Source organism: Muntiacus reevesi, chromosome 10 (genome assembly GCF_963930625.1).
Source record: "Muntiacus reevesi chromosome 10, mMunRee1.1, whole genome shotgun sequence".
NCBI classification, from domain to species: Eukaryota; Metazoa; Chordata; class Mammalia; order Artiodactyla; family Cervidae; genus Muntiacus; species Muntiacus reevesi.
In genome coordinates this window covers 26,687,390-26,705,878 of record NC_089258.1, presented here as the reverse complement: position 1 = coordinate 26,705,878, position 18,489 = coordinate 26,687,390, and the positions used below count along the sequence as shown (strand labels likewise).

Here is an 18,489-nt window from a genome sequence, read left to right as displayed (position 1 = left end):
TTAGCCTTGGCTATTTCTGCTACTCTCTGGCTTCCAATGTATTACAAAGTCAAACAGTTAGTCAGTCATGTCTGACTCCTTGCAACCCCATGGACTGTAGCCTGCCAGGCTCCACTATCCATGGAATTCTTAAGGCAAGAATACTGGAGTGGGTTGCCATTCCCTTCCCCAGGGGGTCTTTCTGACCCAGTGATCAAACCCGGGTCTCCTGCATTGCAGGCAGATGTATTAAAAGGCTATCTGCAAATCCTTCATGATAGCCTCAGCATAAATCAAATGAGGAATCATAGAAGAGCTATGTTTCAGTAAATCATGGACGTGTTGAATAAACTCCCCAAAACTGATATTTTTAGACTATCATACAAAATAATTATTTCTGTTACTTGCCTTATGCAGAATTCTGGTTACACAGAATCTATAATACTGATTTATTGCTACTTTGAACACCTACCTTCGTGGCCACAAGAAACACAGTAAAGAAGAACATAAGATTATGCCTTGATATTGCCAAATGCTTGGTTTGCTGGAATGTGAAGATAACTGATCCCAGCAGGGTTACCTTGGCAGTGCTGAAAATAAAACACATTTTAACTCAATAAGTAATAAACATGACTTATGTCTATATTTCTCAGAGTATTCTCAAAATATTAATTAGATGAGTTATTAATAGATGTAACATAAAAATGAATTCTATAAACTTTTGGAAATGCCGAATTATATAAAGTTAAACATCTTTCTTCTCAGCATATAGTATCAGGTTTTAGAATGTTCATACATACTGTGACTTTCTGATAAAGACAGAGCTTTTCTGTATGAAATACTTCTGAATTGACCACATAACACCGTTTCAAAAGGATTTGAAAGTCCCACGTTCTAAAGCATGATTTGAGAAAAGCATATTAATCCTGAAAAATCTTACAGTGCTAACCAAGCTCCTTGGGTGGGATGGGGAACGGAAAAGAAAGTCTTGATTTGTAGCAGTTCCTCATTTTCCATGGTGTAAATACCTTGTGGTATTCGCAGGCAATTTGATCCAGGACCCCCCACAAACACCAAAACATACTGATGCACAAGTCCCTTATATAAACTGATAGAGTTGCATATAATCTATGCACATCCTCCGACAAACTGTAAATAATCTCTAGAATATTTATAATACCAATATAATGTAAATGCCATGTAAACAGTTGTAAACACAATATAAATACTATGTAAACAGCTCTCAGCATATGAAAAATTCAGTTTGCTTTCAGAAACTTTCTGGAATTTTTTAAAAATATTTTTAGTCCATAGTTGGTTAATACACAAAGGCAGAAACCTTGGATACAGAGGGCCAACTGTACTCCCACAGTCCATGTCAGGGTGCTGTGCACAATCACTCTCATAAAAAACAGCGCCAGCACATCACTTACCTAACTCCAGTACAAAACATTAGCATTAGCCAATGTCTTAAAGTTAAAGTCTATAATAAGATATTAATCTACAAATAAGAAGTACTATTTCATGTCATATATTTGCCACACACTTAAAGTATATCTCAGTGACATCATTTTCTAGCTGTTTATGCTTACAACTAGAAAAAGATAAATAATAAACTCTCAGAAAGCCATAGTGCAAAATATGACAAATGTAAAAGTCCTTATAAGTAACTTTGTGAAAAATAAGCTCTTTAATTATTACAAACTAAGGATTGAGTTGAAAACAGAATTAGGCTGGGTAACAGGATTTGGATTTCGCTTACCAATAACTGGGCAGCATTCCTGTTTTAGGACAGTGGTTCCCAAGCTTTTTGACTGTGCGTCTCTAATGGTAAAAAGTGTTTAAGACACTCCTTAATATATATCAATTATTTTATAATTATGTACATCATATCACAAATGTACATCATAACTTATACCATAAAATGTACACCACACTGACTTTTTAAAAGAATGAGATTTAAACTTGGTTAATCCCACTAAGACAGCGTCTTGATGCCGTTTTGCTGGTCTGTTTCTAATAGTTCCGTTTCTGTAACAGAGTGCCTCATCAAGGGCATCTCAGCACACACACACAGTATTTTGGACTGCATTCTCCTAGAGCATAAATTCACAAGCAATGAATCGGAGGAGCAAGGATTGTGTAAACAATAAATTGGAGCAGGTGGTTGAAGCAGTGTTGGGATTTAGAAGACAGTCGGTGAGATTGATTAGGAAGATCAGAATGCACTCAGAAAATTCTTATGCTTATTAATTTCCTGTGAATCTAGTAAATAGCTATCTGCTTCCAAAATACAACAGTGGAAGAGGCAAAGGATAACAGCTATCGACACTGCCATTCCAAAAGGGAGGAAATGTAAAGAAGAAAGTGATCACAGACCTATGCAATTTCAAAATTCAGCAGATCAACTTCCATTAGATTTCAAGACCCAGGATTAACTCTCCACAGCTTAAGGGGGTCCATCCTCCGAGTCTGCAGCTCTAACCTCTGCACTCATGACTCTGGCTTATTCACCTGTGACTCCAGCCTATGGGTCCAGCCTCGGTTTCTAAGACCACAATTCCCACCTTTTCCCTGAATGGTAGCATATGTCTACAGCTAAGAAGTTTTATCAGCCTATTACTACCCATAGAATTTTGAGAGTCTGACTTCTTTTATTTCATCTTATCTCTGTCCTTTTCAGTCCAACCTGACAGTGATTCTGTTGATATTACATCTTCAAAAATCTTTTGGGCTTCCTATGTGTGACACATGGGCTTCTCAGGTGGTTGAGTTGGTAAAGAATCTGCCTGCCATTGCAGGAGACACAAGAGACATTGGTTCAATCCCTGCATCAGGAAGATCCCCTGAAGTAGGAAATGGCAACCCACTCCAGTAATCTTGCTGCAGAAATCCCACGGACAGAAGAGCCTGGCAGGTTATAATCCATGGAGTCACAAAGAGTCGGACACGAGTCAGAGACTAAACAACACATATATGTATTCATATATTTCATATATTTTTTACCAAACACTTTTACACAGTGAAGAAAGCCTTTATGGTCTTAGAGAATATGTATGTTGGAATAAACAGAATGTTGGTAGAAATATGAACATTAGAGGTGCTGGTGAGGTCTCAGAAGGAAATGAGGAACATGATACTGGAAACTGAAAGAAAGGTATTTAGTTATATGTGCTACAGTTTTGTGGAAAGCATAATCTGTAAGCAGTGAACCTGGATATTTAGTTGAGATTTGGAAGCAAACTGCTGATGGTCTGGGTTGGTTTCTTCTTGCTTCTTACAATGACATGTGAGAGCAAAGCTTTGAATTGAGGAAATAACTGCTAAACAAAGAAACCAAGACTTGATGATTTGGGAAATTATCAGCCTATCCAGACTGTAAAAAATGACAAAATTAGGAGACTTATTCTTAGGAAAAGCTAGCTGTGGAGAGAAAGTTAAGGGTGTGGCTGGGCAACTTCTGCTAGTATTAAGAGATTAGGTGTGTAATTCATGGAGCCATTCAGCTCTCACAGCAGAAGCCAGGAATAAAGATGAGATTATCCAGGAAAGGTCTGTGAAGGATCATCTTGACTAATGGCATGGATCCCCTGTGTCATATTTGTGTGCATGTGTGTTCAGTTGCTCAGTCATGTCCAACTCTTCATGATCCCATGGACTGTATACATAAATATACACATGGCCTTCCTTGGTGGCTCAGTGGTAAAAGAATCCGCCTGCCAATGCAGGAGACATGGGTTCGATCCCTGGTTAGGAAGATCTCCTGGAGAAGGGAATGGCAACCCACTCCACTACTCTTGCCTGGGAAATTCCATGGACAGAGAAGCCTGGCAGGCTACTGTCCACGGCAGTAGCAAAAGAGTCAGACACGACTGAACAGCTAACACTTCCACTTTCTCACACACACACAGAACTGCTATTTTCCAAGTTTACACACACACATATATATAGATATATCTCCACACATACACAAAATATAATGGACCCCATGATTTCACTCGACAAACTGTTAATCATTCAATCATTCACATAGCATTTACTATCTACTATGTGGTAGGTGCTCCAGATATAAAAGCAATCAAAAGAGAGAAAATCCCTGTACTTGACCTCTGGTATTCTTTGAAGCATGAGGGGAAGCCAAGGAGAGAGAAAAACAAACATACTGGATAAGTAAATTATAAAATATGATAATTGCTGGGTAGGGAGGAAGAGACAGAAGTATTTCAATTTTAAGTAAGGTAGTCCTCATTGAGTAGTTAAGCTCTGAAAAACTACTTTGAGCAAAGTAGATAAGGGAGCTAGCCACAGAAGGAAAAAGATTCTAGACAGAGAAGTTAGTTTTAAAACAGACAACACCTGGCTTGTTCAAGGATATAGTGCAGTGAGCAAGAAAGAGAACAGTGAGAGCTGAAGTCAAAGCAAATTGGGTGTGGTGGAGACATGTATCTTGGAGGGTCTCAGAGGCCAGTTGGGCAAGACACTACAAGGTTTTAAACACAGGAGAATCACAACTTGATTTCAGTTTTACAGCCTTAAGAAATGTTTCATGGAAGAAATATCAGAGCATATACTCAAAATGAGGAAAATATCCCCTTTTACTAATGCCTTATTTATAACTTACTTATTTATCAATCAAAGCTTCCTTTGTTCTATCTTTAAACTACCTCATTCAAGCTTTAAGGGATACATTTTAAGTTAAACATCCTGAAATCTACTGGTTCATTCAAACACATACCTCATCATTCATACTACTTCTCAACCCTCATTTTTAATCCATTCTAATGAGTTTATTTTACATTAAGTCTTCCTCACCTTGCTTATTATGGCCACTAAAGCCTAAGTCTTTCCTTATTGAATTGTGCAAATGGTAACTATATTTCTCTATTTCATTTTCAGTTGCATCAGGAATACATTTGTGACTTATTTGATTGGGTCAGTGCCTTTAGAGAAATCTAACAATTAGATTCTCCTAAGTGGGTGCAAAGGTAGTTTGAATTGTACAAGCACAGAATGGGTTATTTCCTCTTTTTCTTATTTTTTGTATGTAGTTACTCAACTCTCATTTTTAAAGTAATTAATAGAGCTTTATGATAATGTATTGACTATTCACATAAGTTTGACATTTTACTACCAGAATTATAAATAATTTGGAATCTGGGTGATGATGTAGCCATTTTTCATTAATGGCTACATTAATGCCAAGAGCCTGCCACTGATTCCAGAGAAGTCTGCTCCTGTTCTCAGTTCATAAATACACTCTCTTCCCACAATTCTACAACAACCCAAGAGCTTTTGTTTAGTTTTATTTTCTAAGAGAAGGAACCCACAGTAAAAATAATCAATAATTATTTTTAAAGCTACATTTAAGACAGTAGACTTTCTGGAAAAAAAAAAAAAAAATAGGTTTCCTAGTTTTCGTCCCATTATCATTTTATTTGTCTTTATGTTTGTTTGTTTCACACACATTTAGAGCCCCAAAAATGCTTTAAAAATAAATTTGGTAAAATCTAAAGATAAAAGACCACATCTCAGTATAGTCTATGCCAACTCACTAGGACATCTTCAGCCATTCCTCCGCTTCTGGTTTCCAACATCCTTTTAACAACTGCTCAAAATTGGTGATAATGCTACCACCTGCACCTAAAAAGACCAAGATAAGATTGGAATGTGTTAGTTGTTCAGTCATGGCAGACTCTTCGCAAGCCCATGGACTATAGCCCACTAGTTTCCTCTGTCAATGGATACTGGAAAGGATACTGGAGTGGGTAGCCATTCCCTTTTCCAGGAGATCTTTCCGATCCAGGAATGCAACCCAGGTCTCCTGCACTGCAGGCTGATACTTTACCATCTGAGCCACCAAAACAAGAATACTTAACCAAATATTCTTGAGAAAATACATGAAATATAGCCATAATTCTATCTCCTGACTTAAAATTCCAAGCTATAATTTTTATGAGGAAGAAAAAAGTTGCTTTGTACATTTATGGTACTGAGATAACTGCAATTCTTTCATGGCAGCTGTCTATTGCGCTATAATTAAGGTTAAAACTGGGGTCTCAGACAGAGATGTAATTTGAGGTTTGTTTCTGACCTGAAAAAATAAACTCCTCTGCTTTATCATTTCCTTCTCTGATTTTAATTTTAGGTGCAGTAACTGTAACAACAGATTGAAAATTTAATTTCAACTTACAAAAGAACAATAAAGGTAGGTAATATAGAGTGAACATGAACCCATAATCAATCACATTTACTATTTCAGATTATTCAAGATGGAAAAAAAAGCCAGAAAAAACAAAGCAAAGTTTTTTTAATTAGATACACCACATAATTTCTTACGTAAACTTGTTTTATTTATGGTGGCAGCTACACCTTAATTAACTATGAATCTCTCTGGTTACAGCTATTAATCAAACCAATAATAAATATTCTATATTTTAAGATAATCAGGTATAAAATAATGGCTGATGACTAGCACTAGTTAAGAGTGCCAGTTTTGAATTAAATTAACCAACCAAGAGAAACAATGTTTTCATCTTCCAAAGAAGTCTCTGTTATTAAAGTATGTGGTTCCCATTAATGTAACTAAAGAACATTTGTAGTATACCAGTAACAGAATATTTATGAACACATGTTGTTAATATTACCTCGGGCCCATCCAATAGCTATCATGACTATCCAGCCATTTTTGTAATAGCTATTAGCATGTGTGACTCCACCTACTATTTTCCAAGTTCTGGTCACTTCCTTCATTCCCGCAGCCAACAGTTGAACGGGTAGGAATGAGTATCCCTGGGAAACTAGGTCACATGGGCAAAAAAATGCAATATACCTGAAATTAAAATTTAAATATTTTAATATGACTGTAACCAGAACAAAAAAATCTAGCATATCAGCAATAACAATCTAATAAAACACAACAAATGGAATAACCAAATAAACATGGAATTTGACTGCAAGAAGACCACAGACTGAATTAAGTCAGGTTTTTTTTTTGGCTGATCCATGAGGCATGTGGCATCTTAGTTTCCCAACCAGGGATCAAATCCATGCTCCCTGAAGGAAAGCAGAGTGTTAACCACTGGACTGCCAGGGAAGTTCCAAAGTGAAATTTTTAAATCACATGAAGCACATAAAAAAATCTGCCAAAAAGTCATAATGAAAGAGGAATATAAATTTTGTACTTCTGAGTACTCCATATATGCAGTAAGTTCCTAATCTCTGTCTGTACTACTCTAGAAGCTAAGTGTTGAATGCACCAACAATATAAAGCAAGTGTATAATCACCCTTATGGCAGAAAGCAAAGAACTAAAGAGCCTCTTGATGAAAGTGAGAGAGGAGAGTGAAAAAGTTGGCTTAAAATTCAACATTCAGAAAACTAAGATCATGGCATCTGGTCCCATCACTTCATAGCAAATAGACGGGGAAACAATGGAAACAGTGAGAGGCTTTATTTTTTGGGCTCCGAAATCACTGCAGATGGTGACTGCAGACATAAAATTAAAAGATGCTTGCTCCTTGGAAGAAAAATTGTGACCAACCTAGACAGCATATTAAAAAGCAGAGACATTACTTTACCAACAAAGGTCCATCTAGTCAAGGTTATGGTTTTTCCAGTGGTCATGTATGGATGTGAGAGTTGGACTAAAAAGAAAGCTGAGTGCCAAAGAATTGATGCTTTTGAACTGTGGTGTTGGAGAACACTCTCGAGAGTCCCTTGGACAGCAAGGAGATCCAACCAGTCCATCCTAAAGGAAATCAGTCCTGAATATTCACTGGAAAGACTGATGCTGAAGCTGAGACTTCAATACTTTGGCCACCTGATGCAAAGAACTGACTCATTTGAAAAGATCCTGATGCTGGGAAAGATGGAAGGTGGGAGGAGAAGAGGACAACAAAGGATGAGATCATTGGATGGTATCACCAACTCAATGGACATGAGTTTGAGTAAACTCCGGGAGTTGGTGATGGACAGGTTGGCCTGGTGTGCTGCAGTTCATGGGGTCACAAAGAGTCAGACAGGACTGAGCAACTGAACTTGAACTTGATAATCACTTCTGCTTTGGGGTTTCTCTAGACAGAAAGTGAAAGGCGCTCAGTCGTGTCCAACTCTTTGTGACCCCATGGACACTACAGTCCATGGAATTCTTCAGGCCAGAATACTGGAGTGGGCAGCCTTTCCCTTCTGAACCAGGGAATCACTCCAACCCAGGGATCGAACCCAGGTCTCCCACGGGGCAGGTGGATTCTTTACCAGCTGAGCCACAAGGGAAGCCCTCTCTAGGTAGAGTGTCTTTGGAATTAGAAAAGAACCTTTGGTAGCTGAGCAAGGAGCAGCATTTCAACCCCACTTACATCTTCACCTGTGCCCCTTTGTGTATAAACTTCAACCTATACAAAGAAAGGTCATAGCTCTCAACAAGACAGATTCATTCATGTTAAGGAAAAACACATTTTCAGTTAAAAGAATATGAAGCTTGTTCTTCAACTCAGTTGAGTAAGTTTAAGTTTCAACCAATTAGACGGTGACTTTAGTTTAAGAATAATTCACTCCTCAGGTGAATTATTTTCTGCAGCTTCATTTGTTCTAAGCATCTGTCCAACAATTTAACAGTAGTATTGATAGGAAGACATAGCACTCCCCCACCCCCATACTCCTAATACTCTCTGGCAGATAATTTTGTGCTTAAAGCAGAATATTTATCTTGAAGCAAAGAGGAACATACTGCTTAAAAGAGGTACTCTATCTTTTCTAAAAGAAGTTGTTAATCTTAATTCATGGTTCATAAATCCAGACTCCCAAAAGTATTCATGGAATATGAAACTTGTTCACCAAAACATTACTTCAGAGACCAAATATAAGATGCAATGATTTGTTTGGCCTGAAACACCCTCTCTTCCTCAACTCCACTTACGAATTCTTCCTTTTCTTCACGATTTCACTCAAACACTACCATATATATTGACTTTGGGAGTTTTATTTCATATTCTCAGTTCAGACTAAATTCTGATGGTTCCTATATTCAACATAGCTTTTCTATACCTTTTCTTTATAATAAATTATAACAGTCCTTAATGGCAGGAATCATTCACCGTATTACCCCCTCACCTAAAACTCAGCATAATAAAAAGTAGCCCTGAGTTAAATCATTTATTAACAGTTAACTAATTAGCAGGAGCCAAAACACAAAATATATCAAATCAAAGAACCATCTGATAATTAAAGAGCTTTAAAGAAGGAAATAAACTACCTAAGAATAGTTAAAAGCTTTTTGAAAATGACAGGTATGATATAAAAACTTTACATGTTTATATAATATTTTGAAAGCCTCTCTTTAAAGGTAGAACAAAATTTCCAGGAAGTAGGTTAGGTGCCAGGCAAAGAAAAGAGTTACATTTAAGCAATTTTTTGAAGTATATTTTTAAATAAAACAAAAATAATGTATGCTCAAAATACTCAGACAAAAATACAACAAAAGAAAAATAATACAAATGACCCCATTTTCATTCTCCACGCAGAAACTATCTTCAACATGAGTTAAAAGCCTAAGCTACTACAAGAGCAATCTTGACATTTGTTTTTTTGAATGCATGCAGGGGCATGGAGGATCTTTAGTTCCCTAACTGGGGATCAAGCCCGTGCCCACTCCCGTGAAAGCACTGACTCTTAACCACTGGACCTCCAAGGAAGTCCCAATCTTGGAGTTTTTATATCCAGCTATGTGACATTTTGGCATATGGTCTAAAAATCTGTAATTACTGCTATTTCTAATAAATAATTCTTTATGACATTTCAGATATTTCTAAAGTATACCTATAACACACTAATATTTCAAACAAAAATAGTTCTCAATTCAAGTGTTAAATAGCCACAGGGCAAAATAAGAATTGTCTATTGTGCTCCATAGACTAACAAGTAAGCAAATCAGACCAGTGGCTCCCTAAACAGCCATTCCTGCTCTATAACACGTTAGATTTTTAAAATTCCTTTGATGACTCACTCAACCAACACTCATTAAGGAATCATCATGTTCCTCCTCCTGTAAAGATTATAATTTCAACTTTAATTAAAATTGTAGCATCTAAGAAACTTTTAACTTTAAAGCGCTTCAAGAAAACATATCAGAAAAGAAGGACTGCAACATAACATGAAATGGAACAAGAAGGCAATTTATTTCTCATATATTTTTAAGTCACTTAGATTAACAGAGAAAAAAAAAAGACAAGGAATAGTGCTAAATAACAAAAACAGGATACAAACAGGATGCTAGGCCACTGACAAATGAAAGTTGAAACAGTTAAAATAGGAAGATGAAATGAGAATTTAAGTTAATACCAAGAGTTGAGCTTCCCACGATTAATCACTGAGAACTCTGCCTTCAATCTCCCTTAATTCCCCTCCTCTGACTACCAAAAACGGTGTAACTTAACCAAGCCAAAAGAGATCAATAAACTAAATGCAGTTCATATTAGTCCAGTAAGATAGCTTTTCTCTTGCTCTCATTACTCTAACAAATTAATAACTTTATGTATATTCTCTGAAAAAGACTATTACAGAATGACAGACTTACATAACTATACTTTTTATTGTATTTTTCCTCATAAAAATGCAGTCTGTTACGTAAATGTGCAATATATAATAACTGATACTTAGAAGTGAAAGGAAAATAAGCTGGGGCATAAAAATCAAAACACAGACAAATTATAAAATAGTTATTTCCTCCCAGAAACAGTTTTCAAAAGGAAAAACCCTATGAAAGGCTATACTGTCCTCCAAACAACACTAAACATACCATGACATACCCGGGTACTCTTTCCCTTTGCCAGCAGATGGTGCTGATTTCCAGATGTGAGCACCACGCGCTGTTACACTAAAGATGACCTTCCCAGTAAGTGTGTTCACATACTCCCTTAGTTTAGCTTTGCTAGAGTTAAAAGTATATCACAAGCATTATTTTAATCCCTCAAATTAAAATCAAATGAAGCGAAGATTAGAAACTTGTTCTCAACATTAAAACCTGAAAAAGAAAACATTAAATACACTGTCTTGAAGCAAGCACCATTTTTCTGTATTTAAGGGTCTGTGAACACAAAGACAATGTATTCCCCAATCCCAAACAAAACGCTGAGCAAGTGCAGACTAAAGGACTAGGCAGCTTTGAATCCTGGCTCCAGCTACTAGACACCTGTGATTCCTCGGGCAATTTATTTAAGCCTTCTTGTCTCAGATACCCTATCTACCAAATGAAAATGAAACGGAACTTGCCTCCCTGATTTCCTGTGAGTTTAAATGAGAGGACAAATGTAAAGCGCTCAGAAAAGTGTCTGAAACGGTAGTACTACATCAGTGGCTGTTATTGTTGTTGTTTAGTAGTACCCAAGAAAACAACTAGAACCAATAAAAAAGGTCATCAGAAGAAGAACGAATATAGATATTGATATAACAGATTATACAGCAATGAGAAGGAATGTACCACAGCTACAAACAAAACACAGACGAATCTAAGTAACATAATGCTGACTGAAATAAGCCCTAGAGAACTATATAAAGTATAATACTCCATTTTAAACCAGGGCAAAAAACAAATAAAACTAAAAAGATACACTGTTCAGATATTCATATGTAAGATATAGAACTTTTTCTAAAATGTAAGATAAACACAAACAAGGTAGAAATTATCTGTGTGAAAACTGCAGGGAGTTGGGATGAGAGAGAGAAATATGAGTATTTAAGTTATTGGTGCAGTTCAGTTCTTAGATTTAGTGCAATACAGTGGAGATGTAAATTAGCATAATCATTTGAGAAATGATTTGTCATTATCTAGTAAAGCTTAAAAATCACTTTCCCTATAACTCAATAAATATACTCTTAAGTTATACCAGGAGAAAAATCTTGCCCATGTGTATCATGTTCTTAGCAACATTGTAGTAGAAAAAAAATGAAACAATTCTATGTCAACAAAGAAATGGACGAAATACCACCACAATTCATTCTGATAAGCTATCCAGGAGAGAAAATCAGTGAATTATAACCATACGCCATAAGGCTGAATCTCAGGAACAAAGGCTGAACAAAAAAAGCAAGTCAATGAAAAATACATATATATAATTCCATTTATAAAACTGTCATGAAATATACTGTTTAGAAATACATATGCCAGAACTACACAGAAAAGTAAAGAAATGATAGGTACAACATTAAGAGTAATTATCACCTGCGAGTAAGGAAGAAAGGAGATGGGATTGGGCTGAGCGTGGCAGGTCACACAAGGGACATCAAAACTAATGGCAAGTGTTCTGGGAAGAGGGTGGCAGCAGTAGTCACACAGATTTTGATCTCTTCAAATCCCCATATAAAAACAGACAGGGCAACTAGACAGCAAAGCCAAAATCCCACCCACAGCACTTACAACAAAACTATGTGACAAGGTATCCCTTCAAATCCCAAAGTGTAAACGGGTAGAGGCAAATCACCAGCATCCACAGACCTAAACTGCTTGACAGGAAGAAGCAAGTAAGCGGCAACTAATGGACCTAAGAACAAAACAGCTTCAAAACACCTAACGGGTATTCACTAGAAAACAGAGCAGGCCAGCTTGGAAAACAACAACAGCTGAAACTGAAGGATTCTGACATTTCCAATACTAGGTGAGGCAAAGGGTCCATGATAAGAAGGTCCATAGGGGTTGGACCAACGTAGTCCCTATGAACTCTGAAAACTGATCCACCTAGGCTCCCTTCTAGAACAAGTCCCATAGTGAGAATCAAAACTGAGCATGGACTTCCCTGGGGGTCCAGTGGTTAAGGCTGTGAGCTTCCACTGCAGAGGCCTCAGGTTGGACACGTGGTCAGGGAAGTTAAACATGTGGTCAAAAAAAACAAAAACTGAGGAGGACAGAACAGCAAAAGCAAGGGAAGGCACAGACCAAACTGCGGAAGAGGAAGAGACCAGTTAAAGCGCAGAAAGCAAGTCATCATCTTCTGAATACTACATAACAACAACAGATGCAGGAGCTCTACGAAGTCAGAGAATCTTTCATGAATTTCACTTTATCTTAAAAGTTCAACAAACTTGATTCCACATAAAAATGACCAACAGAAAATTATCAAGGTCAAATTTATATAAATTTATTATTATAAGAGAAAAAAAAATCCCCATCATGAAAGTACTCAGGTAAATGTGTTCACAAAACAGATCAAAACTGCAACCTATTTCAAAACTAGGTAAAGACATTAAGAAAGTGATACAACACTTAAAAGAACAATGCACATCAAAAATAGAAAAACTGAGAACTGGATATAAAATACTCACGAAGAGTAAGAAAAAAAAAAAAAGAAAAAAAATTATTTCAGTAATAAAGACCAAACTAGAAGGAAATCAAAGAGAAATAAAATTTAAAAAAGAGTAGGTAAAAAAGAATTTTTAAAAAATTTTTTAAAGACATAAAAAGGTTCACTGAAGAAAGGCAAAAAAGAGTCAATAGGAGTTCCTGGAGAAAATCAAAGCAAGAGAAGAGTACATATAATAAAACAGTTTTCTCAATTTAAAACACACACACACACATAGCTACTAAAAAGGACAGACCACATACCTAAAAATATTGACCCCTAAATGACCAACACCTAGTAATATTTAATTTAAATTACTAGACTTTCATGCCAGAAAAAAAACTTCAGAGTATTCAGAAGAGTATATGACTTAAATTAAAAGAGAAAGAAAATTAAATGATCAGCTTTTCACAGAATGCTTCATAACACAAGAAAACTGAGTAACATATTTAAAATACTCAGACCTAGAAAGTATGATCCTATGATCCTATATCCAATAAAACTGACTTTCAAGTACAAAAAACACAAACTTATCAACATATGAGAATCTGGGGACTACTATACCAGATGAATGAATTAAAGAAAAAAACCTTCAGAAAACCAAAATTACTACAGACACAAACATAAGGCCTGATTAAAAAAACATAAAAGATACAGTTAGCTATAAAACAAAGACTAAAAAGAAATTAAGAAGGGAAGAGTACAGTACATAATAACTATTACTATGACAGTTTAGAATACTACATCTATTTTGAAAATAGGAAGAGAATGAAAAGAGTATATGCAAAAAATTAATATTTTCAGTAATCATATCAGTGCTAGTATTCATATTATTACTCCAAAACTATTGTGTATGGCATGAATGATACAGAATAAATGAGCGGTGTTGAAATATCCTACTTCCATCATGTCTTGTGCCTTTAAGAATAAAAATTCTTCATTTCAGTTCAGTTCAGTCACTCAGTCAGGTCTGACTCTTTGTGACCCCTTGGACTGCAACACACCAGGTCTCCCTATCCCTCACCAACTCCCAGAGTTTACTCAAACTCAGGTCCATTGAGTCGGGGATGCCATTCAACCATCTCATCCTCTGTCATCCCCTTCTCTTCCCGCCTTCCATCTTTCCTAGCATCAGGGTCTTTTCAAATGAGTCAGCTCTTCGCATCAGGTGGCCAAAGGACTGGATTTTCAGCTTCAACATCAGTCCTTCCAATGAACACCCAGGACTGATCTCCTTTAGGATGGGCTGGTTGGATCTCCTTGCTGCCCAAGGGACTCTCAAGAGTCTTCTCCAACACCACAGTTCAAAAGCATCAGTTTTTTGGTGCTCAGCTTTCTTTATAGTCCAACTATCACATCCATACATGACTACCGGAAAAACCATAGCTTTGACTAGACAGACCTTTGTTGACAAAGTAATATCTCTGCTTTTTAATATGCTGTCTAGGTTGGTCATAGCTTTTCTTTCAAGGAGCAAGCGTCTTTTAATTTCATGGCCACAGTCATCATTTGCAGTGATTTTGGAGCCCCAAAAAATAGTCTCTTACTGTTTCCACTATTTCCCCATCTATTTGCCATGAAGTAATGGAAAAGACCCTGACGCTGGGACGGATTGGGGGTGGAGGAGAAGGGGATGACAGAGGATGAGATGGTTGGATGGCATCACCGACTCGATGGACATGGGTTTGAGTAAACTCCAGGAGTTGGTGATGGACAGGGAGGCCTGGCGTGCTGCGATTCACGGAGTCGCAAAGAGTTGGACACGACTGAGCGACTGAACTGAACTGAATGGGACCAGATATCATGATCTTAGTTTTCTAAATGTTGAGCTTTAAGCCAGCTTTTTCACTCTCCTCTTTCACTTTCATCAAGAGGATCCTCAGTTCCTCTTCATTATCTGCCATAAGGGTGGTGTCATCTGCATATCTGAGGTTATTGACATTTCTCCCAGAAAGCTTGATTCCAGCTTGTGCTTCCTCCAGCCCAGCGTTTCTCATGATGTACTCTGCATGTAAGTTAAGTAAGCAAGGTGACAATATACAGCCTTGACAGACTCCTTTCTCCATATGGAACCAGTCTGTTGTCCCATGTCCAGTAGTAACTGTTGCTTCCTGACCTGCATACAGACTTCTCAAGATGCAGGTCAGGTGATCTGGTATTCCCATCTCTTTAAGAATTTTCCACAATTTGTGGTGACAGAAACAGTCAAAGGTTTTGGCATAGTCAGTTAAGCAGAAATAGATGTTTTCCTGGAACTCTCTTGCTTTTTTGATAATCCAGCGAATGTTGGCAATTTGATCTCTGGTTCCTCTGCCTTTTCTAAAACCAGCTTGAACATCTGGAAGGTCACAGTTCATGTACTGATGAAGCTTGCCTTGGAGAATTTTTTGTTTGTTTGTTTTTTGCCTTGGAGAATTTTGAGCATTGCTTTACTATCGTGTGAGATGAGTGCAACTGTGCAGTAGTTCGAGCATTCTTTGGCATTGCCTTTCTTACGGACTGGAATGAAAACTGATCTTTTCCAGTCCTGTGGCCACTGCTGAGTTTTCCAAATTTGCTGGCATATTGAGTGCAGCACTTTCACAGCATCACCTTTAGGATTTGAAATAGTTCAACTGGAATTTCATCACCTCCATTAGCTTTGTTCATAGGATGCTTCCGAAGGCCAGCTTGAATTGACATCCCAGGATGTCTGGCCCTAGATGAATGATCATACCATCATGATTATCTGTGTCGTGAAGATCTTTTTTGTACAGTTCTTCTGTGTATTCTTGCCACGTCTTCTTAATATCTTCTGTTTCTGTTAGGTCCATACCATCTTTGTCCTTTATTGAGCCCATCTTGGCATGAAATGTTCCCGTGGTATCTCAAATTTTCTTGAAGAGATCTCCAGTCTTTCCCATTCTATTGTTTTCCTCTATTTCTTTGCACGGATCACTGAGGAAAGCTTTCTTATCTCTCCTTGCTATTCTTTGGAACTCTTGCATTCGAATGGGTATATCTTTGCTTTTCTCCTTTGCTTTTCACTTCTCTTTTCTTTTCACAGCTACTTGTAAGGCCTCCTCAAACAGCCCATTCTGCTTTTTTGCATTTCTTTTCTTGAGGATGGTCTTGATCCCTGTCTCCTATACAATGTCTGGAACCTCCATGCATAGTTCTTCAGGCATTCTGTCTATCAGATCTAATATCTTGAATCTATTTCTCACTTTCATTGTATAATTGTAAGGGATTTGATTTAGGTCATACCTGAATGGTCTAGTGGTTTTCCCTACTTTCTTCAACTTAAGTCTGAATTTGGCAATAAGGAGTTCATGATCTGAGCCTCAGTCAGCTCCCAGTCTTGTTTTTGCTGACTGTATAGAGCCTCTCCATCTTTGAATGCAAAGAATATAATCAGTCTGACTTCAGTATTGACCATCTTGGTGATGTCCATGTGTAGAGTCTTCTCTTGTGTTGTTGGAAGAGGGTGTTTGCTATGACCAGTGCATTCTCTTGGCAAAACTCTATTAGCCTTTGCCCTGCTTCATTCTGTACTTCAAGGCCAAATCTGCCTATTACTCCAGGTGTTTCTTGAATTCCTACTTTTGCATTCCAGTCCCCTATAAGGAAAAGGACATTTTTTGGGGGTGTTAGTTCTACGTCTTCATAGAACTGTTCAACTTCAGCTTCTTCAGCATTACTGGTCAGGGCATAGACTTGGATTACCATGATGCTGAATTCTTAATTCAAAATTCTTAGTGTGGAAGAAAGAAGACACATATGTAATGGAGAAAAGTTGCACAAATTCTATGATACTGAATTTGAGTTAGAAACATCTGTGAACTCATGAGTTATTTTATCCTTATTTTTCCGAGCTCTGTTCACTGAGAAGATCGAAAAATCATAAGTAATTAGGAATAATGAATATGTCTAGTGTTCAGACTGTGACCTTGAAATACCTTTTCTCCTAAAAGGAACCAATTTCCTACAGAAATTAGTAATTCCAACAGAAAGTATTAGATGAATCTTGTATTAATTAAGTAGTAAGGAAGCTAATCAAAGTCTTACAAGCCAATCTGAAGAGATTCCCACTGGTCAACAAAGGGTCAATTTGAGCTTTAATAATAAGAAAATTCCAATTTATTGAAACCCATAAAATATGCTTAATCCATGAGCTCATACTTACTTAAAATTTTTTTTTTAATTACAACAGCAACAACAAAAAATACTGGTCAGTTCTGAAGAACAGCAGGGGACCAATTCATAATCCTGAAAACTAAATAAAAAGCAAGAATCAAGTATTTATCCTTCCTTTCCTATATGAACTATACAACTTGGGTAACCAAATAATGGATGATTAGTGGGGAGTATTTATTTATAATACTATTTAAATTAATATATTAAAGAAAAGATGGACTATTGCCATTTTGAAATTCTCAATTAGTTATCAGATGAAAGTCATTAAAAGAGTACTAATACTAACATCAATCAAAAAAAAAAAGCAAATCACACATTCTGGTTTCTTATGGTCTTGCTAATTAAAGGAACCTAGAAGGAGAAGGGGACGACAGAGGATGAGATGGCTAGATGGCATCACCAACACAAGGGACATGGGTTTGGGTGGACTCCAGGAGTTGGTGATGGACAGGCAGGCCTGGCATGCTGCTGATCATGGGGTCGCAAGAGCTAGACACAACTGAGCGACTGAACTGAACCGAACATGAATCTGCTCTGGATTCTGGATCAATCTGCCAATTATCACAAAACACAGAGAATAGAGCAATATAATGATCTGCACCATGAGTATGCAATCAGCAAACTCACGAGTATAGAAAAGTCTACATGTCAAACAGCTCTGGTTCTTCAAGAGACAACTATAAGGAAAAACAGAATGGAAGGGGAACTGGTAAAATCAAAGAAACTTAAGAGACATTAAAAATTTTAATGGGTGTAACTAAATTATAGTGTCTTGTAATGAACATCTGGATGATAAAATTTTGTATGCAAAGAAGTCATAAACATAAAAGTCAGGATAATGGTGTGCTATCATCTATTATTTGGTTACCTAGTTGTATAGTTCATTTAGGAAAGGAAGGATAAATACTTGATTCTTGCTCTTTGTTTACAGTTTTCAGGATATGAATTGGTCCCCTGATGGTCAAAAGTGAGCAGTTCTTTTTGTTTTTGTTATTTTTAAAAAAATG

The 18,489-nt window shown here is 36.9% G+C and overlaps 1 protein-coding gene across 3 annotated transcripts in view; it reads right to left on the bottom strand.

Annotated features, from left to right (window-relative positions):
- The window catches only part of FKTN (fukutin), a 184,537-nt gene that overhangs the window by 21,073 nt on the left and 144,975 nt on the right, over positions 1-18,489 (bottom strand). For 2 of the 3 annotated variants that reach the window (XM_065947477.1, XM_065947482.1), the window contains 3 exons: positions 6,624-6,808; positions 5,532-5,619; positions 452-569 (listed from right to left, as the gene is read on the bottom strand). In XM_065947477.1, coding sequence (XP_065803549.1) covers positions 452-569; positions 5,532-5,619; positions 6,624-6,808 — 391 coding nt within the window. The remainder of the gene's footprint in view (positions 1-451; positions 570-5,531; positions 5,620-6,623; positions 6,809-18,489) is intronic. The other variant, XM_065947478.1, reaches the window with a different exon arrangement.